General features: G+C 59.0%; 3 protein-coding genes across 7 annotated transcripts; all 3 read left to right on the plus strand.

Moving 5' to 3' along the window:
- The first annotated feature begins 175 nt into the window (after positions 1-175).
- BRMS1 (BRMS1 transcriptional repressor and anoikis regulator) lies at positions 176-8,009 on the plus strand. Of its 5 annotated transcripts, XM_041722275.1 has the most exons (10): positions 201-315; positions 3,031-3,216; positions 3,291-3,381; positions 3,550-3,677; positions 3,857-3,936; positions 4,024-4,120; positions 4,726-4,818; positions 6,012-6,076; positions 7,043-7,082; positions 7,466-7,608. In XM_041722275.1, the coding sequence occupies exons 2-10, from the start codon at positions 3,042-3,044 to the stop codon at positions 7,471-7,473; spliced, it is 777 nt and encodes a 258-aa protein (XP_041578209.1). In that variant the 5' UTR covers positions 201-315; positions 3,031-3,041; the 3' UTR covers positions 7,474-7,608. The 5 variants fall into 5 exon arrangements, with proteins under 5 accessions (XP_041578207.1, XP_041578210.1, XP_041578208.1 ...); XM_041722273.1 differs by lacking the exon at positions 7,043-7,082 and having other exon boundaries at positions 176-315; positions 3,071-3,216; positions 7,466-8,009; XM_041722276.1 differs by lacking the exon at positions 4,726-4,818 and having other exon boundaries at positions 198-315.
- Positions 8,010-8,581: 572 nt separating this feature from the next.
- Positions 8,582-15,261, plus strand: RIN1 (Ras and Rab interactor 1). Its single transcript, XM_041722270.1, has 10 exons — positions 8,582-9,102; positions 9,245-9,425; positions 9,527-9,641; positions 9,737-9,809; positions 9,954-10,045; positions 10,202-10,939; positions 11,154-11,459; positions 11,760-11,891; positions 12,025-12,176; positions 13,097-15,261. Exons 1-10 carry the CDS (start codon positions 9,017-9,019, stop codon positions 13,580-13,582), a joined length of 2,361 nt encoding a protein of 786 aa, XP_041578204.1. The 5' UTR covers positions 8,582-9,016; the 3' UTR covers positions 13,583-15,261.
- A 9,518-nt stretch (positions 15,262-24,779) lies between these two features.
- Positions 24,780-27,406, plus strand: CD248 (CD248 molecule). The gene has a single exon (XM_041723595.1). The coding sequence runs from the start codon at positions 24,812-24,814 to the stop codon at positions 27,128-27,130; it is 2,319 nt and encodes a 772-aa protein (XP_041579529.1). The 5' UTR covers positions 24,780-24,811; the 3' UTR covers positions 27,131-27,406.

Here is a 27,406-nt window from a genome sequence, read left to right on the forward strand (position 1 = left end):
AGGAGGTTGCTGCGGCCCAAGAGGCGCCGACTGCACAGCAAGGAAACCACGAGGGTCTTTTCCGCCAGCCGGCCAAAACCCTGCGCGAATGTCGGCCGGTTGCTATGGAGACCGGCCCCGCGGTATCCCAGCATGCTTCGCCGCTAGCTGTCTAATTGTGAATTTCGCGACCGGCGCCTCCTGATGACGTATGCGGAAGTGCAGCGGGCCCCGCCTCCCGGAGTAGAGGGACTAGCGCGTCGTTTCCGGGAGCCCGGCAGCCGCGGGCACCTCTCTGGGAGTTTCAGAAGTCAACCTGGAGGCCCCTTCCCCACGGTGCGTAACGCTCCTCAGGGCACCTGGTTCGGCCTCTCTGGCCAGTCGGTCGGGGCTGGGCCAATCAGGGCCGAAGCGGAGACCTAACCGGCCGGACGCGTGCGGCGCCGCGGGGCCGCTGTTGGCCGCCGAAGAGGCAGTGACTCCCCCGCCCGCGGCGCCGGCGCAGACGGGAATGGAACGGAGCGGGAGGGTCCTGGCGCCCCGCGCCGCGCAGGGGTCTGGGTGGGCTCTCTCCAAGGACAAGAATCGGCCTTCCGTGGAGGTCCGCCCCGAAATGCTCACTTTCTAAAAATATAAATTGTGTGTGTACAGCGCCTTATAATTTCCTTTTCCATCCCCTACGCCTTGCAATCTTTAGAACGCTAAGAGTAGCAATGGTTATCCTCTTTTGGTTAGCCTCTTTTTGCACCTGGGGTAAGGAGGGGAGGTTGTGATTTAATGTTGCTCCCTCAGTAGAATCAGAGACAGCTGGAGACAAAGGAAATATATCTAATTTTACAATGAAGAGGAATTGCGAAGTTTGGGAACTGCAGGAACTCAGTTTCTGCTTAAGAATGGGAAAGATGAGGTTGGTCTGGAGAACTGAGGTTTTCGGCTCAGGTTCACATCACTTGTGAAATCATTGAAGAATGCGACTAAGCCGAGCCGTGAGCCAGTTAATTATACACAACTCAAATTGTGTCAAGGAAAGGTTTTTGCTTTTTTTTTTTTTTTTAAGATTTATTTATTTATTCATGAGAGATGCAGAGACACAGGCAGAGGGAGAAGCAGGCTCCCCGCAGGGAAAATTAATGTGGGACTCCCGGATCCCATGACCACGCCTAGAGCCAAAGGCAGACTCAACTCCTGAGCCACCCAGGCGTCCCAGTGTGTCAAGGAAAGTTAACAGAATACTTTGGGTTTGCTACCACTACAGGGTCCTGGGGCAATCAAGAAGTAAAAGCTGCCCTGAAAAAAGTGTGCTTTGTTTAATTTGTATTTGCATATCCACCAGTTGTGAAGTGAAGTAAGTACTGTGCTGGGTGAATGAGGTGCATGTGCATCCCCATCCTGGTAAGGCTTACAGCCTGATTGGATAGACAGACATGAAAACGGGCAAATAGAGAGGAGATGTAAACAAGTAGAGCTTCCTGGAGGGAGTGGTGTCTATATCCATCTAAAGGACTACAGTACCGTGCCCAGAGAAGTTGGAAGAACATCACAGTGAAATCAAAGCCTTCAGTAGGTAGAGATTAGCTGTTGGGTGGACTGTTTAGTCTTCCTCATAATTGATCTCTTGGCTGCATTTGGCACTATGATCGTCCTTCCTTCTGAAATTCTTTCTCCCCATGACTGTGCTTCTCTTCCTGTTTCTTGCTAATTTCCTTCTCCTTTGCAGGGCTTTCATCACCTGCCCCTTTGGTGGCCCTGGGAGTTCTATCTTGGACCTCTTCTCACTCCACACATTTTGCCTTGCTGGTTGTGCCTTCTCCCAAGGCCTGAAGCACTCACTATATGCCAATGACCAGATCTCTGCACCCCAGATTTCTCTCTGAGGCTTAGACTCATGTACCCCCACCCCTGCCCCTTCTCTCATTCTAGAGTCTTTGCCCATGCTATTCACTCTGCTTGGAATGTTCCCTCTCCAGCCATCTCAGCTCATCTGTCTGCAAGTCCTCCCTATTGCTGCAGCAAGGATCTTCCTCTGCAAGCCCTCACTGTTGGAGCAAGCTCCAGGTTCCAGTGAGATGCCTCCCCCATATGCCCTCCAGTCTTAACCGTTCTCATACCACAGTACAGTCTGCTTATTGCCTGTCTCCCAGGAACCTACAAACTCCTTGAGATCAGAGACTGTGTCTGTCTGCTCCATCGTGCCCAGCATCTGACCATAGCATCTGACAGTACCTGGCATATATTAGATCTTCAATAAATCTTAGATGAGTAAATAAAGAATGATTAATAGTGTTCGTTGTTCCTGAGAAGTCAACGAAGATAAGCACTAAAAAATACTGGCATTGGACACAAGGTGGACATCGGTTGATGCCACAGAATTCACTTCAGCTGAGGGCAGTCATAGAGATATGGAATGGAACCTCTGGTTGGTGAAAGAGTAGGAACAGCCAGAGCCTTGGGAAAGGTAGCTGTGAGGTGGGAAATGGGGAGTGGTTAAGTGGAATAGGGCGAGGTTTTGTGTTCTGCTATTTCTAAATGGGAGACAATACCCGAACACATCTAAAATTTCATGGGTAGAAGCTGTCAAGAGGAAGGATTGGAGAAACAGTGGAGATGGGGGTACTGGTAATATGAGGCTCCAGAGAAAACAGAAGGACATAGGCGTTGATCCAGAACACAGCGAGAAAATGAGGATTGCAGAGAGTTCTCAGGATGAGAAGTGGATGGCATTCCAGCTGAAAGGATCAATGGACGGGGTGGGGAGTATGAAGGCATGGCGCACTTAAGGATGGTGGGGTAAAGGAGCTGGCTCAGTACTTCAAGTCCAGTCTGTGCAGGTCCTTAAACACCCCAGCCACGAGTGCCGGCCCAGTCCCAGAGGCAGTGGGGAATCCATCCTTGGTGTTTCCTAGCTTCTGGACCATCACCTTGGCCAGCATTCCCCAGATTGGGATCACCAACAATGTCCAAGATTGTGAGCGTTTCTGTGGCTCCCAGGCTTCTGGGAGATATTTGGGCAGGGCTTGGTTTGACTCCCCACATGGTCACTTTCTCACTCAGAACTGAGGGTGATGATAAGTGATGGCTCCCCTCCTCCCAGAGTCCAGATGCCCATCCAGCCTCCAAGCAAAGACACAGAAGAGATGGAAGCAGAGGGTGATTCGGCCGCTGAGATGAATGGGGAGGAGGAAGAGAGCGAGGAGGAGCGGAGCGGCAGCCAGACTGAATCGGAGGAAGAGAGCTCAGGTGAGCCCCCAACATGTGCACACAAGCGTCTGCCCGCTTTTCCTCAGCCAGAGCTGACTGGCCTCTTGTCCCAGAGATGGACGACGAGGACTATGAGCGGCGTCGCAGCGAGTGCGTCAATGAGATGCTTGACCTGGAGAAACAGTTCTCGGAGCTCAAGGAGAAGTGAGCGCGGGGCGTCTAGGGCTGGGTCTTTAGGCCCCCTGGGGTGAGGAGGCAGCGGGCCTGGTGCTGGGCAGGGGTGGCCAAGGGCCTGACGCATGGGACCTGCCATGGAGCAGGCGCTTAGCCACGTGTCTGATGAACAAACATGTGCTGCCTTTTCCCTCCCAGGTTGTTCAGGGAACGGCTGAGTCAGCTGAGGGTGCGGCTGGAGGAAGTGGGGGCTGAGAGAGCACCTGAATACACAGAGCCTCTGGGGGGACTGCAGCGGAGCCTCAAGATCCGCATTCAGGTGGCAGGTCTGTGGGCTGTCCTGTGCTCTGGGGTGACCCCAGGCCTCCTCGCATCTTCCTCTGCCAGAGCCCATGGCTGTCTGTTCCCTTCTTTCCTCATTCCTGCCCAGCTCTGCTCCTGGCTCCCCCTTTTGGACACACAAGACCCTGGCCAAGCAGGGCTTCCCATCTCCCTCCCTCTGCAGGGATCTACAAGGGCTTCTGTCTGGACGTGATCCGGAATAAGTACGAATGTGAGCTGCAGGGAGCCAAACAGCACCTGGAGGTGAATGTGACTGCGGGCTGGGCTCGGGGAGGTGAATGGAAGGTGGCTTGTCCCTGCCACCCTGCTGAGCACCTTCACCCTTTCCAGAGCGAGAAGCTGCTGCTCTATGACACGCTACAGGGGGAGCTGCAAGAGCGGATCCAGAGGCTGGAAGAAGACCGCCAGAGCCTGGACATCAGCTCTGGTGAGGCTGCACTAGGCACTGTTGTAGCCATGCCCCCACCCCTCCCACCCACCCCCCATCCCACCCTCCCACACCACCTGCTGCTCTGCTTGCACAGGGAGCATGTAGGAGAGCCTGCTTCTTGGTGTCACTCTGAGGCCTAAATGGAACCAGGCACAGAAAGGACACAGCCCAGTGCCTGGTGCACAGAGAGGCTCAGAAAGAACGGTCCCCCTGCCCTCCTTGGCCCCTGCTCTCTTTCCAGAACAGGAGGTGTCATTCTGACACACCCACACATACAATAGCCACAGTTCCTTCCGTGTCCACAGCGCCTGTGTTCACATGGTATCCCAGGGAGGCCAGAATTGTCATTGTCACACTGCCCACTAAACAGATGAAGAAACCAGGCTCACAGAAGTACAGTGACCTCTTCCCCAGGCTTGCATGGCTCTGCCATCTAGCCTTGGCCTCAGCTTCCAAGCCCCTGGCCCAGGGTGCTCTCCACTGGCCTGGGAGGGAGAGGAGGGGTAGGGGCTGGTCTGGCTCACGTGATAGACACAGCTACAAGGGTGGGGTGTCCAGGGATGGCCAGCTCTTTGATCCTGACTCTGGGTCTGGGGGCACAGAGTGGTGGGATGACAAACTGCACGCCAGAAGCAGCGCAAAGACCTGGGACTCCCTGCCACCCAGCAAGAGGAAGAAGGCACCTCTCGTTTCTGGTATCCTTCCACCCATGGCGGCCTGACCTGGGCAGGACAGCAGGGTTAGCTCCAAACCAAGGGAGGGGGTGGGGGGACATGGAAGGCAGTCATTTATGGCAGTTTATGGTCATTTGGCATCATGTGGCCATGTCCAGGCAAATCCAACTGTCAGGAATTCCCTGTGAGGCCCTGGGTCTCTCCTGGGCTGGATAGAGAAACAGAAGTATCCATTTAGTGACTCCCCATAACTTCCTGAGGGAAGTCTCCTTTGAGGTTCTTCTGGCTTTCCCACAATATTCCCAACAGGTCCTAGATTTTCCTACTACCACCACCACGTCACCCCACCTTCTCTCACTTACCACCTTCTTGGAATGCCTTGCTGCCTCTCTGTGCCTGTTATCTCCTCTGTGAAGCCTCTCCTGGTTTCCCCCCAATAGCTATGGCTTCTCTGTCCTCTGCAACCCTGTGGCCTAAACTGGGGGTACCCACATCCCACACAGTAGTTGCCCAGACTCACATTAGGCATGAGCCACTTCAGCCCAGGGCTTGCTGAGTCCTCATCCTCCCTGGCAGAGCCCACCACAGACGGGAACAGGATCCACATGCCCTCCACCTGCACCCCTGGGTACTCCTGCAGCCTTCAGGCTCCCAGGACACTGACCGCCCAGTGATGGCAGTCAGGGCAGGCAGAGAGGGAGGAGTCTGGGCCTTGAGGACTTGTGGGTTGAACAGGAGGTGAGGGTGTGGAGGCATCAGGTACAGAGCCCAAGAGGACAGAGCAGACCCTCCCACTCTGGAAGGGAGTGGGAGACCAAAGGAGGGTCGTCTCTAGGATGGAAGAGACTGTGAAGTCTGTGTGTAGAAGGAGCCAGATGAAGGGATACTAAAGGGACAGGGAATAGAGGGATCAAGGTCCCCGAGTGGGGGACCTGGGTTTTGGCCTACTGACCTTTAAACTGGAGGGAGGAGTGAGGAGGAACTAAGGGGAGGTAGGGGGTGAGGCTCAGTACGCTTCACGGACTCATGAGGCCGTAGGCCCTGCCCCAAGAACCTGGGATCCAAGAGGCAGGAGGCAGAACCTGAGCTCTAACCATGGTCCTCAGCCTCCTGGCCTCCCCACACTGCCTCCCCCAAGTTTTTGAGCTCCCAAGCGGGAGACCTGTCACCTGCCCCCTCCACTGGGCTTCCTGCTTCCTTGACCCCCATTGCAGGTCCTTACATCGTGTATATGCTGCAGGAGATCGACATCCTAGAGGACTGGACAGCCATCAAAAAGGTGGGGCCAGGGATCCCTGGGTGGCGCAGCGGTTTAGTGCCTGCCTTTGGCCCAGGGAGCAATCCTGGAGACCTGGGATTGAATCCCACGTCAGGCTCCCGGTGCATGGAGCCTGCTTCTCCCTCTGCCTGTGTCTCTGCCTCTCTCTCTCTCTCTCTCTCTGTGTGTGTGTGTGTGTGTGTGTGACTATCATTAAAAAAAAAAAAAAAAAAGGTGGGGCCAGTGCCACCTGCTTCCCTGGGACAGGTCCCCATCCCTGAAAGCTTTGGAGCTTTGGTCCCTGTGGCCTCACCACACACGGGCTTCCTGAGGGCCTGGGAGCTCTGCTCAGCCCTCAGCACCTCCTGCTTTCTGCCCAGGTTCCTTGGCTTTGCTGTCAGCTCACAAGCTCCCCCACACACACCCATTTGTTTTTAGAGAGAGGGAGAGAAAGTACACATGTGCATGCAAGTGGCACAGGGGTGGGAGGGCAGAGGGACAGGGGGAGAGAGAATCCCGAGCAGGTGCCGTGCTGAGCACAGAGCCTGATGTGGGGCTTGATCTCACGACCCTGAGATCATGACCTGAGCTGAAATGAAATCAAAAGTCAGACACCTAACCGACTGAGGCACCCAGGTGCACCCCACACAAGTCCCCTTTTGCCTGAGGCTTCCCTGCAGGAGGGACCTTTTAATCTGTGTCATTCCCTTCCTCCTTCCAGGGCAGGTTTTGATGGGACGGGAGGGAGGGAGGGAGGGTGAGAGGGAAGGCGGCTGGGCTGCCCTGGCCTGGCCTGGCCTGGCCTGGCTTGGCATCTGTCAGGAGACCACATCAGAGCTTTGCCCAGAAAGGGGCTTATGCTCCCCACGCATCTTGATGCTGCACTGGCCCAGCAGCGCCCCCGCCCCAGAGAAGCTGATGTGGAGGAGGCTACTTGCCAAGTTGGAGGTGGGCTCTCAAGGGGGGCTTTTTTTCTTACCCCCCCAGGCTAGGGCAGCTGTGTCCCCTCAGAAGAGAAAAGCAGATGGTAAGAACCACAGGAGTTCTGCCTCCTGCCACCACCTCCCCCAGCCCAGCCTCCTGGAAGGAAACCCAGAAAGAGGCAGTGGTTATGTCAGCTCTGTGGCCCCAGTTAGAATGGTTTGGGTTTGAGGGCACTTTGGGGGCTTGGGGAAACGGAGCTGGGGTGGGCCTAGGGGATGAAGCTCCCTGCAACCAGGACTAGTCAGGGAGGGCTGGAATGCTAGGCCCCAGCAGTGGGGTGGCCCTGGTGAGCCCAGGGGTGAGGGCTGTAGAGCTGCCCTGGGCCAGACCAAGGCTGTTCCTCTCAGCACCCCATAGACACTGGTGTTCCCCTCTTGGTTCAGCTTCTTACTTGCGGTGCTTTTTCCCCTTCTGGTGTCCCTCTAGGACCATGACCCTGCTCTTCAGAGCCAAGGGCCCCCTTGGAGCAGCTGGCAGCAAACCCAGGATTTGCATTTTCCTGCTGTAGGAAGGCAGATTGACAAGCCCCTCGGGGTCTGTCCGGCCAGCTTCCCAGTGCTGCTGCATGGCCTTCCCCTCCAGCTATCACTGGTCTGGACTCCTCTGCCCTCCTCGGGGCCTGCACACTGTGTGACCCAGAGCTGCCTTAACCAGACAAGACTATCTTCCCTGTCCCCATTGAGCCCCCCTCCCCCCCCAGATCAGCCTTCTCCTCACTGTCCCAGACAAAGAAGATGTGGCTCCTCTTAAGCCAAAGCAACATTCTTCCTGCTGACCTTGGACTAGTCACTGAGCTAGTGAGCTGGGTCCCACTTCCTGGGAACTTTGAACCAGAACTTATATTTTGGGGGACCTGTCTCTCCTGGCCGTTGTTGGAGGTGAGAAGGCAGGCTCCCCAGGTCTTCTCAAGGAGGTTCTTGATGTCTCCCAGATTTCAGGGACTGGAATTAAAACCTTCCCTGGGACCCTAGCATGACCTGTGTGTGTCTGATTTACTTTGCGAGGGAATCAGGGCTACCCTGGGGAGTGCCTGAGTCAGGTGGGCTCTCCTGGAGTCCCTGGTACCTCTTCTCTCTACCTGGCAGGAGCCTACCTACTCTGAGTTGGGGTATGGAGGGGGGGCCCTCCCAGAACACCTCCCAGAGGTGGGGGAGTGAGCAAAGCAACATGCGGCACAGGCCGATCATGTGTCGGGGGTGGGGAGGGTTGTGTGCTCTGTGCTTGGAGCCGGGGTCATGTCTGCACCTGCCCCAGTCACTTGGCAGATTGGTAAGGCAGGCTGGCGGGGCCTGGGAGTGTAGGAGGCAGCTGGCAGCAGCACCATGTGCTGACGACCTCACAACCAAACTCCCCCACCCCCCTCCCATTTAGCGCCAAGTGTTAGAACCACCCCCAGAACCTCAGTTAAGCAAAGGGGTTAGTTTCCAAGGAGACACAGCATCCTTTCTCCATGGCAACCTGAAAATCCAAAACCCAAGTTAGGCTTGAGAATGAGTCATCTGTGACCAGTAGGGGGTGCCCTCCCACTGGGCTGACGGGGGGGGGGGGGGGGGGCAGGGGGGGCACACAAATGAGCAGTGAACCACAAAATTAATTAAAGGTGCCCCATGGGCAAACTTGGGCCTGTGGGACCCAGATGAGCCCAGCTTAACCCCTTCCCGCCTGCTCGTGTGCCTCGAGGAGGCTGGTGAGGCTTCAGGATGCACTGTGTGGAGGTGGCAGCCCCACAGCCGGGGCTCGTGGAGTGGCACTGCACGGAGAGGACCCTTGCTCCCTGAGGCTGGGCCTGAACACAGAGGAAGCGGGCACTGCCCGGGCTAAGGGGACACACAAGAGTTAACTGGCGGGGCGTGACAGGGCGAACCGCCCTCAGGAAGTGTTACTCACTGCTGGGAATGTGAGCGCTCTTGCCTTGGGGGCTGGATTCTCTTCCTGAGTCCTGGGAGAAACCCGGAGAAACCAAAGGAGCTCCCAGCCATGGAAACCCCTGGGGAGCCAGGGGCTGGACCTCTTGGAGCGCCCAGCCTCTCCAACTTCACACCTGGGCACCCGGAGAGAGAAAAGTTAGTGAAGTTGGAAGGGCAGCCCCGTGGGACAGGGAGGGATGGCAGAGCAGGGTCTATCCCAGGGCAGAGGTGGGGGGAAAGGGTTGGGCAAGGGTCCCACCCCCTGGGCCCCTGCTCAGATCTGGTGCCCACCCTTTAGGCCAGCCCAGGACCCACTGTATGATGTGCCCGGGGCCAGCGGGTGGCAGACAGTTGGGCCCCAGCGGCCCGGGCGCACCGTGAGCCTGCGGGAGCGCTTGCTGCTCACGCGGCCCGTGTGGCTGCAGCTGCGGGCCAACGCGGCGGCTGCACTGCATGTGCTGAGGACCGAGCCCCCGGGGGTGAGTCTGGCCCCTGACCCTGGGACTGGCCAGCGGAGGCGGGGGTGGGGGGGGAAGGCTGGACACGGAGGTCCCGAGCCTCCAACCCCTGTCCCTTGCAGATGTTCCTTGTGCGGAAATCTAACACTCGCGGGTGCCAGGCCCTGTGCGTGCGGCTGCCGGAGGCCAGTGGCCCCTCCTTTGTCTCTAGCCACTACATCCAGGAGAGCCCTGGGGGTGAGCAGGACTGGCCTGGGGGGAAGGGGCTGGAAGCAGTCAGGGCCGGGCACAGGGGTGTTTTCTGGAGAACAACCGCACTTCCCATCCCTCAGGCGTCTCCTTGGAGGGCTCAGAACTCACGTTCCCAGACCTGGTCCAGCTCATCTGCGCCTACTGCCATACCCGGTAAGCCTGGCTGCAGGGTGCCTGGTGTCTGTTGGTCCCAGGTCCCTGGGACATCCTGTCCTCCCAACCTCTGCAGGTCCTGTCAGCCCCCAGTGCCCTGAGCATCCCTCACCCCTGGCTTTCTCTTTCTCTCTCTGGCCTCAGAGACATCCTCCTCCTCCCACTGCAGCTCCCCAGAGCCATCTGCCAGGCAGCCACCCACAAGGAACTGGAAGCCATCTCCCATCTGGGCATTGGTAAGGGCTCTTCTGCTACCCATTGCACAGATGGACAAGCTGAGGCCAAGAAGGAAAGGAAGGCACGTGGACGCAAGGCCTGAGTCAGTGCCTTTCCCTCATTTGGGCCCAACTCCCCAAACCTCCCCGAGGCCCCAATTGGTGTCTCTTCCCTAGAGTTCTGGAGCTCCTCCCTCAACACCAGGGCTCAGCAGGGCCCATCTGAAGACCAGCTGCTGCCCCGGCTGAAGCCCCGGCCCCCACAAGAGCTGGACCAGGGTACGGGAGCCGCCCTGTGCTTCTTCAATCCCCTGTTCCCAGGGGACCTGGGCCCCACCAAGCGGGAGAAATTCAAGAGGAGCTTCAAAGTGCGTGTGTCCACGGAGACCTCCAGCCCTCTGTCTCCACCCGCTGTGCCACCTCCCCCGGTCCCCATTCTGCCAGGTGCAGCCCCCAGCCAGACAGACAGGTTACCCCCTCGCCAACTTCTGCGAAGAGAGAGCTCAGTGGGGTACTGTGTTCCAGGGGGCGCCAGCCCCAGCCTCCCACCCCTACCCTCCCTCCGGGAGGTAGACTGCGGCTCCCCCAGCAGCTCGGAAGAGGAGGGGGCGCCCAGGGCTCACGGAAGCCCGGCAACCTCACCCCGCCTGGGCCACCGGAGGCCCCTGCTGCGGTCCATGAGCGCAGCCTTCTGCTCCCTGCTGGCGCCTGAGCGGCAGGTGGGCCGGGTGGCCACAGCTCTGATGCAGGACCGACAGACGGCTGTGGGCCAGCTGGTGCAGGACCTCCTGACCCAGGTGCGGGCTGGCCCTGAGCCCCGAGAGCTGCAGGATGTCCGAGAGGCGCTGAGCCGGGCTCGGGCCATGCTGAGTGCAGAGCTGGGCCCTGAGAAGCTGCTGCCGCCCGAGAGACTGGGTGAGACCCTGGCCCCGGGCTCCACGGGCTCAGCCCCAGAGTCTATAATTCCAGCTCTTCGCGTTCCCCACCTCTCTCCCACTATTCTCCCGTCTCACCCAGAGATTCCTCCTCCTTTTCATCTCTCTCCCCCTCTGGCTGCACCCCCCTCCCGGGGACTCTGGCCCCCACTTGCGCCCTGCTCCCCTTGACCCTGCCCGCCTCTCCTCCTCAGAGCACATCTTGGAGAAGTCGCTGCACCGCTCCGTGCTCAAACCTCTCCGGCCCATCCTGGCCTCCCGCCTGCGCCACCGGCTTTCTGCCAATGGCTCCCTGGGCCGCCTGGCTGAAGGCCTCCGCCTGGCCCGTGCCCAGGGCCCTGGAGCCTTCGGGTCCCATGTGAGCCTGCCTTCCCCGGTAGAAATGGAGCAGGTGCACCAGAAGCTGCTGCAGCTGCTCCGTGCCTACTCACCCAGTGCCCAGGTCAAGCGGCTCCTGCAGGCTTGCCAGCTGCTCTACACAGCCCTGAGGACCCAGGCGGGTATGCCCCCTCCTCCCACTACCAGCCAGCCCCCTGCTGCGGCAGAGGCAGCCTCCCACTGAGACTCCAGAATGGCACAGCAGGGGGAAAAGTGAGCCCAACACTCCCATCTCACAGATGGTACAGCTGAGGCCCAGAGAGTAGAGCACCCTCTCCTCAGCCTCTGTCTGTGGTTGCCATGGAGACCACTTCACCCAAGGCCCAGCAGGTGGAGGGAAGGGTCCCTCTCTGAGACAAGGAGTGGACTCTGACCCTGGGGCCCCAGAGGAGTCTGAAGCTTCCTCCCCTGTCACCCCACAGGGGAGGGCGCAGGGGCAGATGAGTTCCTCCCACTGCTAAGCCTCGTCCTGGCCCAGTGCGACCTTCCTGAGCTGCTGCTGGAGGCTGAGTACATGTCAGAACTGCTGGAGCCCACCCTGCTTACCGGAGAGGGTGAGGAAGCTCCTCCACCTGCCTGTGTGGGACCAGGCTGCCTCAGGGGCTGCACGGTCCCCATTAAGTGGTGGGGGGTGGCGAAGTGTCACCTACGCCTAGCCTGAGCTGCATTCTTCCCCTTGTGTCCTAGGCGGTTACTACCTGACCAGCCTATCAGCCAGCCTGGCCCTGCTGAGTGGCCTGGACCAGGCCCACACCGTCCCCCTGAGCCCCTCACAGGAGCTACAGCGCTCCCTCAGCCTCTGGGAGCAGCGCCGCCTGCCTGCCACCCACAGCTTCCAGGTAATTGGGCATCCACCCCATCTGCTGAGCTGCCCAGCCCCAGCACAGGGCAGAGGGGGGGGTTTGGCATCACCCTGCACAGTCTCCCCCTTCCCCTAGTGAGACCCAACAAGGGAGAGGCTAGTCCTATATCACCCTGTCATAGACATGGCACCCTATGGGGACCAAACCTCAAACCCTAACCTTTCTCGAGAGGGTGCATTCTGTGTGCCAGCACCATGCTCTGTGACTCTAGGGGCTCAGCCCTGCAGCTTCATAGAAACTCCAAATTGGGACCATTAGTATATGCCCATCTTACAGACTGAGGAAACTGAGGTATGACATGGTGGCAAGCTCAAGCCCCACATCCTGACTTCTGGCCTCCGCCTAGGGCTCTTCCCTCCCATGGAGTGAGGCTCCCAGCCCATGCTCCCCCTACCCTCCTCTCCATCCAGTCAAGGGACTGTTCCTAGACTTTGTTAAGAGTTCACACCCCATAGCCAGATGCCAGGTTCAAATCCTGGCTCTGCTACTTTCTGTTTGCAGGAGCTTGGGCAAGTTATGTAACCTCTTTGTGCCTTGGCTTCCTCATCTATAAAATGAGGTTACAGTACTTGCCTCCTGGGGTCAATGTGCGGATTAAACGAGTTGACACAGTATATGCGCTTAGGGCCCAGGCTTAGCCTTAGGTAGGCTCTGAGTCTGGTTGTTGGGCTCTAGAGACCTGCTGGGGCCACCCTTCCAGCCGCTAGCCAAGGCAGATCTCTCCTTTCCTCTGAGCCCAGCTTGAAACTCACCTTGTCCAAACAGCTTTTGTCTCTTGGCTCTACCACTGGATTTATACCACCCCACCCTGCCCCAAAGAGCCTACCCTGGGACCTCAGGCTTTGCAGCCAGATATATGCCAGGCAGGATCGAACTCTTGCTTTCCTTCTACACAGCACCTCCTCCGAGTAGCCTATCAGGACCCCAGCAGCGGCTGTACCTCCAAGACCCTGGCAGTGCCCCCAGGGGCCTCGATTGCCACCCTGAGCCAGCTCTGTGCCACCAAGTTCCGAGTGACCCAGCCTGACACATTTCGCCTCTTCCTATACAAGGAGCAGGGCTACCACTGCCTGCCCCCTGGAGCCCTGGCCCACAGGCTTCCCACAACCAGCTACCTGGTCTATCGCAGGGCAGAGCAGCCTGAGGCCCAGGAGACCACACCTAGGGCTACGCCAGAAGTCCGCAGTGGGCAGCCAGAGGCAGGGGGCAGGGAGGAGGTGGGAGGACGCCAGGGAGATGGGGCCCTCAAGGTCAAAGCCAGTCCCGAGGACAGCAGAGGAGAGTCTGAGACAATTACTGAAAGGGCGGAGGGAGGTATGGGCCAGGCCAGGGAGGGCCCTGCTCAGCCAGGGGGGCCAGAGGCTGAGGCAGCAGAGGAGTAGCTGGAAGGGGCCAGACCGGTCATTTGGGATGTAAAACTCAGCCTGCTGGGAATGTCTCTCAGGCCCACCCCTCTCAGGCTTCCCCACCCCAGGCCACTCCTGGGCGTGCCACCCTCTGTCTGATACTCATCTCTGTGATCACACCTGCAGGAGTGGTGCCTGGACTGGCTATAATGGAACACTGGAATAAAGCTGAGGGGATCTGAGGGACCCCACACCAAGGGTTAAGGCTCTTTGCCTCTTGCCCTTCCCTCCCAGCTGGAGGCCAACCAGCCTTTAGTAGCCAGAGTGCCGGTAAGGGACAAACCCAACAGGGGCCCAGCCTCTGGCAGTGGCAGCAGTGGGGCAGAGGCGCTGTGCTGGCAGCCCCTCCTGGCTTGGGGCTTCAAGGCCCCAGAAGGCTTCACCTGCTTTTGGGTGTCAGGAGGATTCAGGGACCCCACAAGGGCTCAGAGCCCAGTCTGGCCTTAGCCCACCTGGAAAACTAGCAATGCCAGTCTTCCAGTGTCCTCACCTAGAAAGAGGGGGTGCTGTTGCTGTCCTGCCTTCTCCCAGAAGTCCTCCAGGGGTCAAATGGATGGTTCTGATGCAAAGCAGAGCTCAGACTAGAGGGAAGGAGAGGGTGGGGGTGTGCTGTTAGCAACACCCCCTCTGAGGGTCTGTTGTATGCATTCACTGAAGGGTCTGTTGTATGCAGCACTTGTCTGTGATTCTAGAGGAGATCCTTGAGATCCCAGCCGGAGGATCACCCAGACCCCAGTCCATCCTCAAGATGGGACACTCTGCCAGACACTCTGGCAGCCAGGGGACTTGAACAGGGGAGACAGGCTTCTCAAATGGAAGGGTGCTTGGAAACTATTTTCTCTGCACTTAGACTCTTCTGGGCCTCACAAGAGCTCCACGGGAGGCTGGGCACCGTTTATTACACACTGAGGTTTGGGGAAGTGACTACAGAGATATTGATTGCACAGTCAGCCATTAAGCGTTCCCCACCCAAACCAGGTGTCAGGTTCCAAAGACACCCTCTAGTCTAAGTCACCAATAAATTAATCCTAATGCCCTACAGCCCCAAAGTGGGGGGGAGGGGCAGAGCTGGGAGCAAATCAGAGCAAAGAAGATGCCAGTAACGACCACAAGAGGGTGCGTGTAGCCCAGGAAGTGGCAGAGTGGGTAATTCAGAGGGGCGAGGGCGGCTCCAGGGCCCCACAGAGTTAGGTGGTCATAGGCTCTATACTCTGGCAGCCACCAGGCAACCAGGGGTCGGGGCAGAGGCCGGTGCTGTGGGCCCTCAGCTCCCTTGGAATCGGGGATATGGGGGACGCTAACTCCATGGGGATCACTATACACCTGGCCCTGGTGGAAGGAAGACCCCAGCCAGTCTCCCTCAGTGCTGAGCACAAAAGGACATCAGCCCGCATGTCAGACAGACAATGACAACCGGAAGAGAGAAATCCTGGACGTTGGGATTTCAGACAGTCCAGATACAGATTTGGGTGCAGGGCTCCCAAATTTTTCACTGGGCCACCAGCAGCTCTTCCCACCCCATATTCACCCACCACTCCACGCTTTTTGCTGATAGGGAGTCTCCCCTTTTGTATGTCCTCCCTCCCCATCCCATGCCCACACCTCAGTGCCTTGCACAGCACTGGGCACTACGGAGACACTCAATAAATGTTGTCCCCTGATTTGAGTTTGATAAATAAGAGTGAAGGGCAGTGAGGTGGGGAGCTGGGAGGTTAAGGGAGGCCTGGGTTCTGGGAGCCAAACACAGGATGCCTCAAGTTCAGTTCCAGAGGAAGACGTAGAACCCCAGGGCCAGATGTGGAGCTCATGTCATGGGAACTGGCGCTGGCAGAGGCTTCTGAGCCCCTTCCTTAGGGGCCTCTGCAAGCCCCTTCCTAAGGGCTCCCCTAGCTGTGCTCAGTCCCAATTTCTGGCTCTGGGAATTCAGCACACTCCTCACAGTGGCTCATCAGAGCACTACCAGGCCCTACTTGCTACTGAGCCTTTTAGTTTATCTTCTCAAGACATTCTGCTTGGTCAGGAGCCGAGGCCGAATAACTCAACATGATCAAGGGTCACCATACAGGGGCTGGGACTCTGAGCAGGGCAGGCAATGGTAGGCCAATATAAGACTGACCTATCCCCATTTTACAGATGAGGAAACAGGCTTGCTCAGGGCAAGTAGTTTAGTAAAGGGCAAAGAGCTGGGTTGCCAAGTTCTGTGGAGCTTCAGATTCTGCAATCCTCCAACACAGAAGCACTCGTTTACTCATCCTCTCGGCAATACTCTCCTGCGTCCTAATGGACCAAGCACCAAGCACCCTCAGCCCCAGGCAGAGGGAAATGAGTGTGATCTGGCAAGAACAGCATGCCCTGTGTGTGCATTGGGATTCAGGACTGCCCCTTCCTGACGCTGCCTCCCACCTTTGGCCTTTTGGAAGAGGAAGTCACCAAGAGGTGCCGCACCTTGCCCAGCACCCACTGCTGCAGAGCAGGGCTGGAAGGCAGAGTTTCGCTCTCAAGCAGCAGCCAAGTCCTTTCCTGGCTTGGAAATGTTGCTCTCATCACCCCTAGAGTCACCACAGCTCCCGGTCTGTCTTCCCCACTAGGTCAGAGCCAAGTCAGCCTTGTTCGCCTCCAAATCTCGGGCGCCTAGAACAATGCCTGGCCCGGAACTGGCACTCAGTAGATGTACGTGTAATGATTGATTGAGGAATACGCAGCCTAAACAGTTCCTCCGAATTCCTGGGGAGGCGGCGGCGCATCCTCCATTGCTGCCGCCAGGGGGCGAGCACACCCGTTCCCAGGCGCATTGCCGGCCTCCTTCAGGCAGGAGGCCGCCGGGGACCCCCAGGCTCTCAGCCTGGTGCCAGGCGGGGGGAGAGGGGCGGGGGCGCCGGGGGCCATCCCCCACAGTAGGGTCCTAGGCCTGTCTTCTGAAAGGAGTCCTGCCAACAGAGGTTGGGAAGGAGAGCTGGGTGGCCTGAGAGGGGCCCTGGGAGGCTGGGGAGAAAGGTAGTCATTGACACCCACCCACCACCATCACTTGCCTTCAACACAGAGCATTTAACACCCTGCTGTGGTCTTGTGATCCATGTTCACCAACCCCCTCCCCGATTGAATACAGAAACATCCTGACTCATGTTTGTGCGCAGAATTTGTGGCACCCTGCATGCCACGGTCATGTACCGAACACCTAGGCACCCCCAGCCTTAACAGGAACACTCAGAACGTCAGGAACACCAGGAGACTGTTAGCCATTCATGGCCTGCGGGATGGGACACAGTGACACACACATAGGCCGCTCCTCTGAGCCCCACCCTACAGACACCCTTAGATCTGCAAACTCAGAGACATTCCCTCAACACCCTCCCTGCCACCATGGTTCAGAATGTGACTCCGTGACACACATACATGGGAAGAGGCTGATACAGAGACATGTGATGACTGCCACACAGGGATTCCATAACACACACCTACCCTTGTAGCACTGCCACTGCCACAGCCAAGTCCCCCACTCAGACACGGCACGTGGGCTTCCTTCTCACTCTGCACGGGCATAGGAAGTGTACGTACACACACACACACACACACACACACACACACACGCAGACTTTAATACTTCTGATCATGCAGAAGAGGTCCAAGCCCTTTTTTTTTTTAAGGTTTTATTTATTTAATAATATGGGAGAAGCAGGCTCCATGCAGGGAGCCTGACGTGGGACTTGATCCTGGGTCTCCAGGATCACCCTGGGCTGTAGGCGGCGCTAAACCGCTGAGCCACCTGGGCTGCCCGAGGTCCAAGCCCTTATTCTGACTAATCTCACTCCAGCCCTGGCCTATCCCTGCCACACTCAGCCATTCCAGTCCATGGTGGACCCTGGTGGGGGCTGTGAGTTGCTGAGAAGACCCCTGTGGGGGGTGTGGCAAGCCCACTGGCCAGGAAGGAGGCAGAGGCCGGCAGTACTGGGCGGGGAGGCCTGAGCTCATCAGATTCCAGCCTGAGTGATTCACGGGAAGCGCCTGGGGAGGATCTGGGTGGGTGAGGGTAATGACCCAGGGGCTGGGGCTTTGAGGGGCCTGGGTGGGCTTCACACTAGAAAGCATCTTGAGTCCAGAGCAGGCCTCTAGTATGGGAGTGGGCTTCCTGAGGGATGGCCCAGCATGAGGGGTGTCTGCTTGGTCTGGCTCCTGGGAGGAGCTTAGGACTGACGCAGAGCTGAGCTGCAGGATGAGACAATCAGCCCCTCCCGCCCTCCCCACTAGGGCCTGGGCCCCTGACCCCAAGCCTTCCCAGCCCCAGCAGCTGGGTGTCTTTAGCAGGGGTTAGGCCAAGGGTGGGGGGCAAGGGTGGGGTGACCTTCACGGCTCCTTAGGCCCTCAAGCAGGCAGCTGGGGTGGACCCCAGAGGCCCTGAAGGGCTGGACGGGGCTGGCCCAGTCGGGGCTGATAGGGTTACAGACCCTCACTGCCCTGCCAGGCGAGGCCTCTGCCAGAAAGCGGAGAACACACAGCTGTCCCAGCGCCAGGGCTGTTTTCCTGCTGAGATGGAGCTCTCTGCTCCTGCCACCTCCTGAGCCCCCTGCCTCCCTGGCTGGGCTGATGCTCAGAGGATCCAGCTGCTCCTGCAGGGTGACAGGAAGAAAGGATGGGGCTGGAGGCAGGAGGGTGTGTGTGTCTGTGTGTGCACGCGTGCATGCACGCATGCACAGGAAGTGCCTTTCTTAGAACTCTGCACCAAAATAGCCTGTTCTGTCCCCACTCTAGGTCTGTGTCCCATGGGGGAGATAAGTGTCCACAAGGAGACCCTCACCAGGGAGGGGCCTGAGCTTTTGCTACCACCCTCCTCCCCTCTCCTACCCACACTGGCCTCCACCAAGCCTGCCTCAGGCTCTGCTCCACTTTGAAGTCCTAACATAAATATCATGTCTGTTTGGGTTCCCCTTCCCGGCCTGGTCACAGCCCCCAGACCTGGCTCCCACCCTAGCCAGCCCTGGGGGTGCGTGCCGGGAGAGAGGAGGGAGGCCTGGACCACCCAGGGAAGGTGGGGAGCCAGAGACACTGGAACAGGAATGGGGAGACAGGGAGGCAGACGCCAGAGGCAGAGAGGGATGATCCAGAAGTGGGCAGAGAACAGAGAGACAGACTGGAGAAACCAATAAGGTGATAATCCTAGGGACGGGAGAGGAGACAGAGAGACCCCAGAGAGTGCCGCACTGGAGATGCCTGTGACAGAGAGGGAACAGAGAGGGAACAGCACCGGAAACAGTGTGAAGGACAGTGAGACTCCAGAGGTCCCTGGGACGGCGAGAGGACAGGAAGAAGAGGGCAAGTTCCAGGTGCGGGATGCTGCCACTGGGGTAGCAGTGGGAAGGACACGGTGGAAAAAGAAACATTCCATGAGGATCCCCAGGTGGCTCAGTGGTTTAGCGCCTGCCTTCGGCCCAGGGTGTAATCCTGGAGACCTGGGATCGGGTCCCACATCGGGTCCCACATCAGGTCCCACATCGAGCTCCCCTGCAGGGAGCCTGCTTCTCCCTCTGCCTGTGTCTCCGCCTCTCTCTGTGTCTCTCATGGATAAATAAAATCTTAAAAAAAAAAAAAAAGAAAGAAAAAGAAAGAAACATTCCTGGTGACACAGCAAAACCATCCTTGTTTGCTCGGGGGCCAGGATGGTTCCCAGCATCTGGGACTTCCAGTGCTGACACAGGCAGAGTCCTCAGCAAACTGGGGCAGGTCGGTCACCCTAGGTACCAGGCTTCTCCCAGATGCCTCGGGAGCACACAGGCCTCTCCCACAGATGAGGCAGCTGCAGCCAGGTCAGGGCAGCCTCACAGGCTCTCCACGAAGCCTCACAGCCAGGGAGCAGCAGAGGAAGGCCAGGAAGCCAGCCCCTCCTGGGAACCCCAAACTCCCGTAGCTCCTGCTCTGCCTCCCTTGTGACCTGGGGCAAGCCCTGTCCCTCTCTGAGCTGTGAGCACACCGAGCAGAACAGCTGGGCCCTTCTAGCTCCGAGGTGGGCTCCAGGACTCCCATCCTTGTGGGCAGATGTGGCCAGATGTTCAGGTCAGGCATCTGCCAGGAGAGGGACGGGGGCTCCAGCTGTGCCCAGGCTGGGCCATCCAGGGTCTCCCCTCACAGCTGTGGGCCCATGGGGACACACACAGCTGTGGACACCCTCAGCCATGCCAGCCCCACGCGAGCATACACACTCATGGGCACGCGTTCATGTACGACACCCAGGTACACCCACCAGCATACCCAGTCTCTCTCCAAGGTGACGTCCACCTCCCAGGACCCTCCAGCTGTCGGAATCCCTTACTCCCCCGAGGGCCCTGGATCCCTTCTTCCTGGACCCCACCTTCCCCAAGTGTCTCTCCCACCCGTCTCCGGTCCCCAGCACCACCCCCCTTCCTGCGGTCTCTCCCATCCAGAAGCACAGAGGGTGCGGCCCCAGCACGTGGGGAGGAGAAGGAGGCCAGAATCACTGCCCTCCCCCCACACTGCCCTCCCTTCCCACTCCTGCCCTGGGACCCCTCCCACCTCCCCTCCTGCGGCTCCCACCCAAGACCAGGCGCCTCCTGCCCACTAGTTGGCCATTCCTCCCTGACAGCCTGCAGGCTGGGTGGTTTGGGAAGAATTTAGAAATGGAGGGAGGTAGGGGGATGGGGACAAAAGAAAAAGGAGGAAAGGAGGTGATTTGCACACAAAGCAATGTGCTGGCTCAGCAGCAAACTGTGCCAAGGTTCTAGGACGCCTGCCCAGGGGGCGCCCCCTAATCGTACTCAACCCCCCCATCCTGGCTGTTCCATGGGGCTCTCTTCGGGCCAACCCCTCTGCAGGCCGCCTTCACCCCCACCCCACCCCCACGGGCCCACACATTGCATCCAAAACCACTGTCTGGCTTGTCCCAGTAGCTGGAACACAAGGCTCCTTCTGGGGAAGTGGGCTTCTGTTTTCAAGCCCGTTTTGAGGTGAGCTCTCCCCATAAAGGCCATGATCAGAGCAGAGGACTCCAGCCTCCTCACCCACACTGCCGGGAGAGCTTGGTGTCCGGAGCTGTGTCTCCACCCCTGCTAGGAAGACACTGTGGCCTCAGGCCCCAACAGAGAAAACAGATTGTGGTAACGAGGAAGCATCACATGTGATCCCTGCCAGCGGTCCTCTTGGCGGTCCTGCCTCCCCCCACTGGACTGCACCCCACAGATCTACAGAGTCGCATTCTGCACACCACCCATCGCAGCGTGGCTCACTGTGAATTAGCACTTCTGCCTGAATCCCGGTATCCAAATGCCTCTAAACACCTTCTCATCCACACACCCATACACTTAGCCATCTATCCACCCACCCACTTACTCCTTACATCCATCCACCCCTTATCCGTTGGTCCACCTACCCACGGGTCCCCCCACTCTCCTACCTCTCACCACCCTCTCACCCATGCATGCATTCATGCAGTCACCCATGCAGGCATCCATCTATCTATCCACCCACCATCCTCCAAGCATTTACTGCACCAGTTAGCATCTTCTCTGCACTATGGGGGAAGCAAATGAGCCAGACCGAATGCGACTGGCAGAAACAGTAAGACCACAACCAGTCCCTCTCTGTCTCCCTGACACTGCGCACTGTGTCACTGTCCTGACTAGGGTAGGAAATTCTTAGGCCGCCTCAACTCCACCTCTCCCAACTCATGGGGGCAGGGGAATGCCAGGCATCCAGGTGTGGCTCCAAGCCTCATTTTCCACCCACAAAACCCTTAGTTTTGTTGGGGTCAGAGGTGCCCCACTCAATCTCTACCCCCGCCCCCTCCTGACCCAGCAGTCCCTCTACTTGCACGTCAGCCCAGCCAGATCATCTGGAATTTGGCCTTTGAGCCTCTTCCTCCTGCTTCTCTTGCCTGCCACCCAACCCCTCACCCTAACTGAGGCTGGAGTCCTGACCTCTGCTCTGACCTGCCTACTCGCCAGACGGCTTACAGCCTCCCCTCAGACGCCCTAGCACAGGCCATTGCCCGAATCATGACTGGGCCCGCCACACCCTTGGATCAGGCTCTGGCCAGCCCCTAAGGAGCCTCCAGAGGCTGCCTCCCCCAGCCCGGCCCGCCCTGCTGCCCGGCTCTCCAGCCAGCTCCCTCCCCTCTCCCAGACTATTGCAACAACCTCCTAACTGGTCCCTGGCCTCCTGTCCCCCCTCCACCCACCACACACCAGCTACAGGGAACTCCCATCATACCTCTTTCCCGTGGTCCCCACGATGGAGGCCAGTCTTCTAGGGGTAGCTTACTGCCTTCCAAGCCAAGCTTCTACCGCCTTTCTGACATTCTCTCTTCACTTACTTTCTCTCTAGATGTCCCTCACTCCAGACCCAGTGGAGTCCTTTGTAGTCTCCAGACACATCTTGGAGCTCCCCCACCTCAGCACTTTGTCTAGGCTCTGCCTTCTTCCTGTCCCGCCTCCCCCATCCTCACGTCTTGATGCCATGCTGAACTCTCAGACCCTGCCTGATGGCTCCTTGGGGACACCACGGCAAAAAGAGAACTGGAACAAGAGGCAGGCAGCTTTCACTCTAGTTCCAGCCGTGCCACAGACCAGTTCTGAGATTCCCTGGGCCTCAGTGTCCCTACCTGCAAAAAGGTTTCCTGATTTCCAGGGATCTCCCTGTTCTGAAATGACGTGACTTCTGGGGAAGGCTGGGCAGGTGTGGGGAGTAGGTGGGTATCCCAGATTCCCCCAGCATGGCCCTGGGCCAGGTTCTTCACTTACCTGAGTCTCATTCATTCATTAGACAAACCCTACTGAGCAGCATCTCTGGGCAGGGCTCTTTCCAGGCTCTGGGGATACAGTAGGGAACAAGACAATGATGCTGCCCTCATGGAGCTCACAAGCTGCTAGAGCAAGAGTTCTCCACTGGGGGTGATGTAGTCCCCGGGGCGGGGGTGGGGTGGAGGTGGACATAACATTAAGCAATGTCTGGAGACATTTTTGATCGTCCCAACTGGAGGGATGCTACTGGCATCGAGGTAGAAGGCAGGGATACTGCTGAACATCTTACAACATACAACGCAGTCCCTGTAAGATCTAGACGTGGACCTGGTGAGTTTCACATACAGCCACAAGGCCAGAGGAGTTGGAGCAGGAGTGAGTGGGAGTGGGGTAAGAAGTCTGGGGGCAGACCACAGCAGCCTGGAAGTCACGGCCAAGACGTTGGCCTGTCTTCTGAGTGCGTTGGGGGCCCAGAGGGTTCTGAGCAGGGGAGTAACCAGATCTGTCTTGGGCTTTAAAGGGATCCCTCTGGCAGGATGGAGAAGGCAAGACAACGACCAGAGGAGAGGCTGCTGCAAGGATCCAGATGGATGGGGCCAGTGGCATAGGCCAGAGGTGGGTGGCAAAGAAGGTGAGAAACAGTCAGATTGTGGATCTACTCCGAAGGTGAAGCCAACAGGATTTGCTGAGAGATTGGATGTGGGGTGTGGGAGAAAGAGAAGTCAAAGATGATCTCAAGGCTTTGGGCCTGAGCCAAGGGAAGGATGACCTGCCTTCCTCTCATGAGGATTGACTTTCCTCTCATGAGAAGGGGGATAATTCTATACGTTTCAGAGATGTAGACCTTTCAAGAACAACCTTCTAGGCATATAGTAAGTGCTTCAAAAGCCCTGGTTTTCAGGGAAGCTGGCCATATCTGCAGAGCTAGCCCTGGCACTGTAAGGTGATTAGTAAAGCTGCCCGGCCCCCACCCCCGACCCAGAAGATTCGATCAGAAGATTAAGGAACATTTGCCTCATGCTTTGTAGCTGACAAAGCACATTTGCAAACACTGAATGCTGTGATTCGATAGCCCTGCTGAGCCTAAAGGCCCTGACATATTACCCCATTTTGTAGATAAGAAAAACAGAGACTCAGAGAGGGTCAGTGACTTCCCAGCAGTCACACAGCACATCAGTGGCAGAGCACTGAGGGGCAGAACCTCTCTTCCATGTGCCCATCCCTGGCTCAAACTTCTGCTAAGAGTACAGTGGGTGTTCACGGGTTAATCTGACAGCCAGCTCCCCAGGGACCATCCTGGATGATGGGCTCAGTGCACAAACCTCCAGAGGCCTCCAAGAGGGGCGGGAAGAGGACCCTGGCCAGGCCCATGCAGCAGACTCTGGAGGCAGGGAAGGCTCCACACATGTGACGCCTGTGTCACATACACATGTATGTGTCATTGTGAGCTTCATGCCCATACATGGCCTCTCACCAGTCAGTTCCCTCCCAGTCAGCCCTGCTCACCCTGAGTGCAGCCGAGTCCCCCATCCCATCCCCTCCCCCATGCACCCTGCCCTTCTGCTGCAGGAGCCCAGAGAAGCATTTCCTGTTTGGGGGCTGCCTCCTCCCCCTCTAAGCCCAGGTTCCCAGGGCCCCAGGCTGAGCAGAGGTGAAGGGAGGGCAGCCCCCTGCTCCTCCTCCTTCCCCCCACACACTTGGTCCAGCTGGAGCCAGGAAGCTTGGGGGTGGGAGGAGGTTGAGGCAGGAGTTTAGTTTATAAATGAGGGTTTGATGATGCCCATGCCTGGTGCCTGCGTGATCAAGGTGGTTCCCATTCAGGACCTGCATGTGAACGTGAGGGGTGTCTTGTGTTAGGGCACGTAGATGCCTCACCACCTATGTATGTGTAGCTAAGAGGGCTAGCATGCCAGAGTATGTACAGATCTGGGATGATGGGACAGTGTTGTGAGGGTGCTCTCCAGTGGGGAGAGGAGCACACGTACATGTGTGTGCTGTAAGGGGCATGAGACAGAGCATGTTTCTACATATATGATGAGCGGTTAGGCCCCGCGACAGTTCACAAGTGTGATGAAGTTGGTGTGTCCCGACTGGATCTCGGGCGAGTCTCTGGGAGGGGACCTCACCCCACTGCCAAGAGCCCCGGACTGCCGGGATATTCTGAGGGTCTTCCAGCATCCGGGACAGGCGTTTCCCCCTCTTCTTGACTCCCAGTGAGCGAGCTGCGCCTCCCCCAACCCCTACCCTCCAGCATCCCCCACCTCTGCCCCCCGCCCGACTGCTTCCTGCTCTGGCGGCCCCGGGGGAGCGGGAGCAGGGAGCTGGCAGCGGCCCCAGCCCACTCCTTACAAGGCCTGAGCCCAGCCCTGGCCCGCCCCCGGCCCGCCTGCCGGAGGCCCCGGTCCCTCCCCCTGTCAAGAGCGGCCGCGAGCCGGCCCCGGGCCAGTTGGGGGGCATCGCGATGCTGCTGCGCCTGCTGTTGGCCTGGGCGGCCGCGGCGCCCACACTGGGCCAGGCCCCCTGGGCGGCCGAGCCCCGGGCCATCTGTGGCCCGGGCAGCTGCTACGCACTCTTCCCTCGGCGCCGCACCTTCCTGGAAGCCTGGCGGGCCTGCCGCGAGTTGGGGGGCGACCTGGCCACGCCGCGGACCCCCGAGGAAGCCCAACGTGTGGACAGCCTGGTGGGCCCCGGCCCCGCCAGCCGGCTGCTGTGGATCGGCCTGCAGCGGCAGGCCCGGCAATGCCAACCACAGCGCCCGCTGCGCGGCTTCACGTGGACCACGGGAGACCAGGACACGGCCTTCACCAACTGGGCCCAGCCGGCCACGGGGGGGCCCTGCCCGGCCCAGCGCTGCGCTGCCCTTGAGGCCAGCGGTGAGCATCGCTGGCTCGAGGGCTCGTGCACGCTGGCCGTCGACGGCTACCTGTGCCAGTTCGGCTTCGAGGGCTCCTGCCCAGCGTTGCTCGATGAGGCGGGCCAGGCGGGCCCGGCGGTCTACACCACGCCCTTCCACCTGGTCTCCACCGAGTTTGAGTGGCTGCCCTTCGGCTCCGTGGCTGCTGTGCCGTGCCAGGCTGGCAGAGAAGCCTCCCTGCTCTGTGTGAAGCAGCCTGAGGGGGGCGTGGGCTGGTCTCGGGCCGGGCCCTTGTGCCCAGGTACCGGCTGTGGCCCGGACAACGGGGGCTGCGAACACGAGTGTGTGGAGGAGGTGGACGGTCGTGTTTCCTGTCGCTGCACCGAGGGCTTCCGGCTGGCAGCAGACGGGCACAGCTGCGAGGACCCCTGTGCCCATGCCCCGTGTGAGCAACAGTGTGAGCCTGGTGGGCCACAGGGCTACAGCTGCCACTGTCGCCTGGGTTTCCGGCCAGCCGAGGATGAGCCGCACCGCTGCGTGGACACAGATGAGTGCCAGATCGCCGGCGTGTGCCAGCAGATGTGTGTCAACTATGTCGGTGGCTTTGAGTGCTACTGCAGGGAGGGCCACGAGCTTGAGGCTGACGGCATCAGCTGCAGCCCCGCGGGGGCCATGGGTGCTCGGGCTTCCCAGGACCTCGGGGATGAGTTGCTGGATGACGGGGATGATGAAGAGGATGAACATGAGGCCTGGGAGACCTTTGATGGTAGCTGGACGGAGGTGCCTGGGATCCCATGGATGGAGGCCACGCAGCTGCCCGACTTTGGCCTGGCCTATAGACCCAGTTTCCCAGAGGACAGAGAGCATCAGATGCCCTACCTGGACCCCACCTGGCCACCCCCACTTAGTGCTCCCAGGGTCCCCTACCACTCCTCAGTGCTCTCTGTCACCCGACCCGTGGTGGTCTCTGCCACACGCCCCACATTGCCTTCTGCCCACCGACCCTCTATCATCTCTGCCACACACCCACCCCTGGCCCCTGCCCCTGAGCCCCCCATGATCCCTGACAAGCATCCAGCTTTGCCTCCTGACCACCAGTTCCCCATGATCTCAGCCAACCATCCGGATCTGTCCTCTGCCTACCAACCCCCCATTATCTCTGCCACTCACCCAGCATGGCCCCCTGCCCACCAGCCCCCAGTTATCTCTGCCAAACACCCTCAACTGTCCCCTGGCCATCAGTCCCCTGTGTTTCCAGACACCCAGGTCACTGATACCCAGACCACCACTCATCTGCCTCAAATCCCTGCTAACCACACTCCTCTGGTTACCACTCCCAATTCCCATCAATCCCTTGTAACCCCAGATGTCCTGGACCTCAAAGGCCAGGCCACCCACCTTCCCCTTACCTCAACTGTCCAGCCCCCTCTGACCACTACTCCCAGACCTCCTGTGCTCCCTGCCCACCAAGTCCCTGTGCCTGCTGCCACCCAGCCCCCAGGCCTCCACACTACCCTCACCTCAGAGCCCCCTGGGAGCCCCACTAACCATACCTCACTAACCAGCCCTACACACCCCCATTCCAAACCCTCACAAGTCCCAAGGGAGGGTGCCCATGATTCCAAGGTGGCCCCATGGCTGCCCTCAGCAGCCCCCACAGCCCTGGGGGAGGCCAGTATGGCAGGCCACAGCCGGAGGGATGACCGGTGGCTGCTGGTGGCACTCCTGGTGCCAACATGTGTCTTCTTGGTGGTCCTACTCGCACTGGGCATCGTGTACTGCACCCGCTGTGGCCCCCATGCACCCAACAAGCGAGTTACCGACTGCTATCGCTGGGTCACCCAGGCTGGGAGCAAGGGCCCAACAGAATCAATGCCCCACCGGGGCAGCCTCACAGGGGTGCAGACCTGCAGAACCAGCGTGTGATGGGGCGCAGCCCCTCCTCTGCGGGGTGGGGGGAAGGGGCATGCGTTGGACACATGGCCCAGGCTGCACCAGGGACCCATGGGGGTTGCCCAGCTGGACAGAGGGCTTCCTGCTCCCCCGGGCCTAGCCAGGCTCCTCTCTCAGTCAACTACCAGACTTCACTCTTGGGAACTCTGCTCCCCGGCCCAGCACTCACAACAGAGGAGACGCCGAGGCCCCCAGGACCTCAGGGGGTGGGTGCTGGGGTCTTCTCCAATAAATGGGGTGCCAACCTCA

This window comes from Vulpes lagopus, chromosome 11 (assembly GCF_018345385.1).
Source record: "Vulpes lagopus strain Blue_001 chromosome 11, ASM1834538v1, whole genome shotgun sequence".
NCBI lineage: Eukaryota > Metazoa > Chordata > Mammalia > Carnivora > Canidae > Vulpes > Vulpes lagopus.

Coding starts and splice junctions, on each gene's coding strand:
- RIN1 (XM_041722270.1), top strand. CDS start 9,017: ATGGAAACCCCTGGGGAGCCAGGGGCTGGACCTCTTGGAGCGCCCAGC. Junction 9,103..9,244: donor GGGCACCCGGAGAGAGAAAA/GTTAGTGAAGTT, acceptor CCCACCCTTTAG/GCCAGCCCAGGACCCACTGT. Junction 9,810..9,953: donor TGCGCCTACTGCCATACCCG/GTAAGCCTGGCT, acceptor CTCTGGCCTCAG/AGACATCCTCCTCCTCCCAC.
- CD248 (XM_041723595.1), top strand. CDS start 24,812: ATGCTGCTGCGCCTGCTGTTGGCCTGGGCGGCCGCGGCGCCCACACTG.
- BRMS1 (XM_041722272.1), top strand. CDS start 3,042: ATGATAAGTGATGGCTCCCCTCCTCCCAGAGTCCAGATGCCCATCCAG. Junction 3,937..4,023: donor GAGCCAAACAGCACCTGGAG/GTGAATGTGACT, acceptor CACCCTTTCCAG/AGCGAGAAGCTGCTGCTCTA. Junction 6,077..7,465: donor ACTGGACAGCCATCAAAAAG/GTGGGGCCAGGG, acceptor GTGTCCCTCTAG/GACCATGACCCTGCTCTTCA.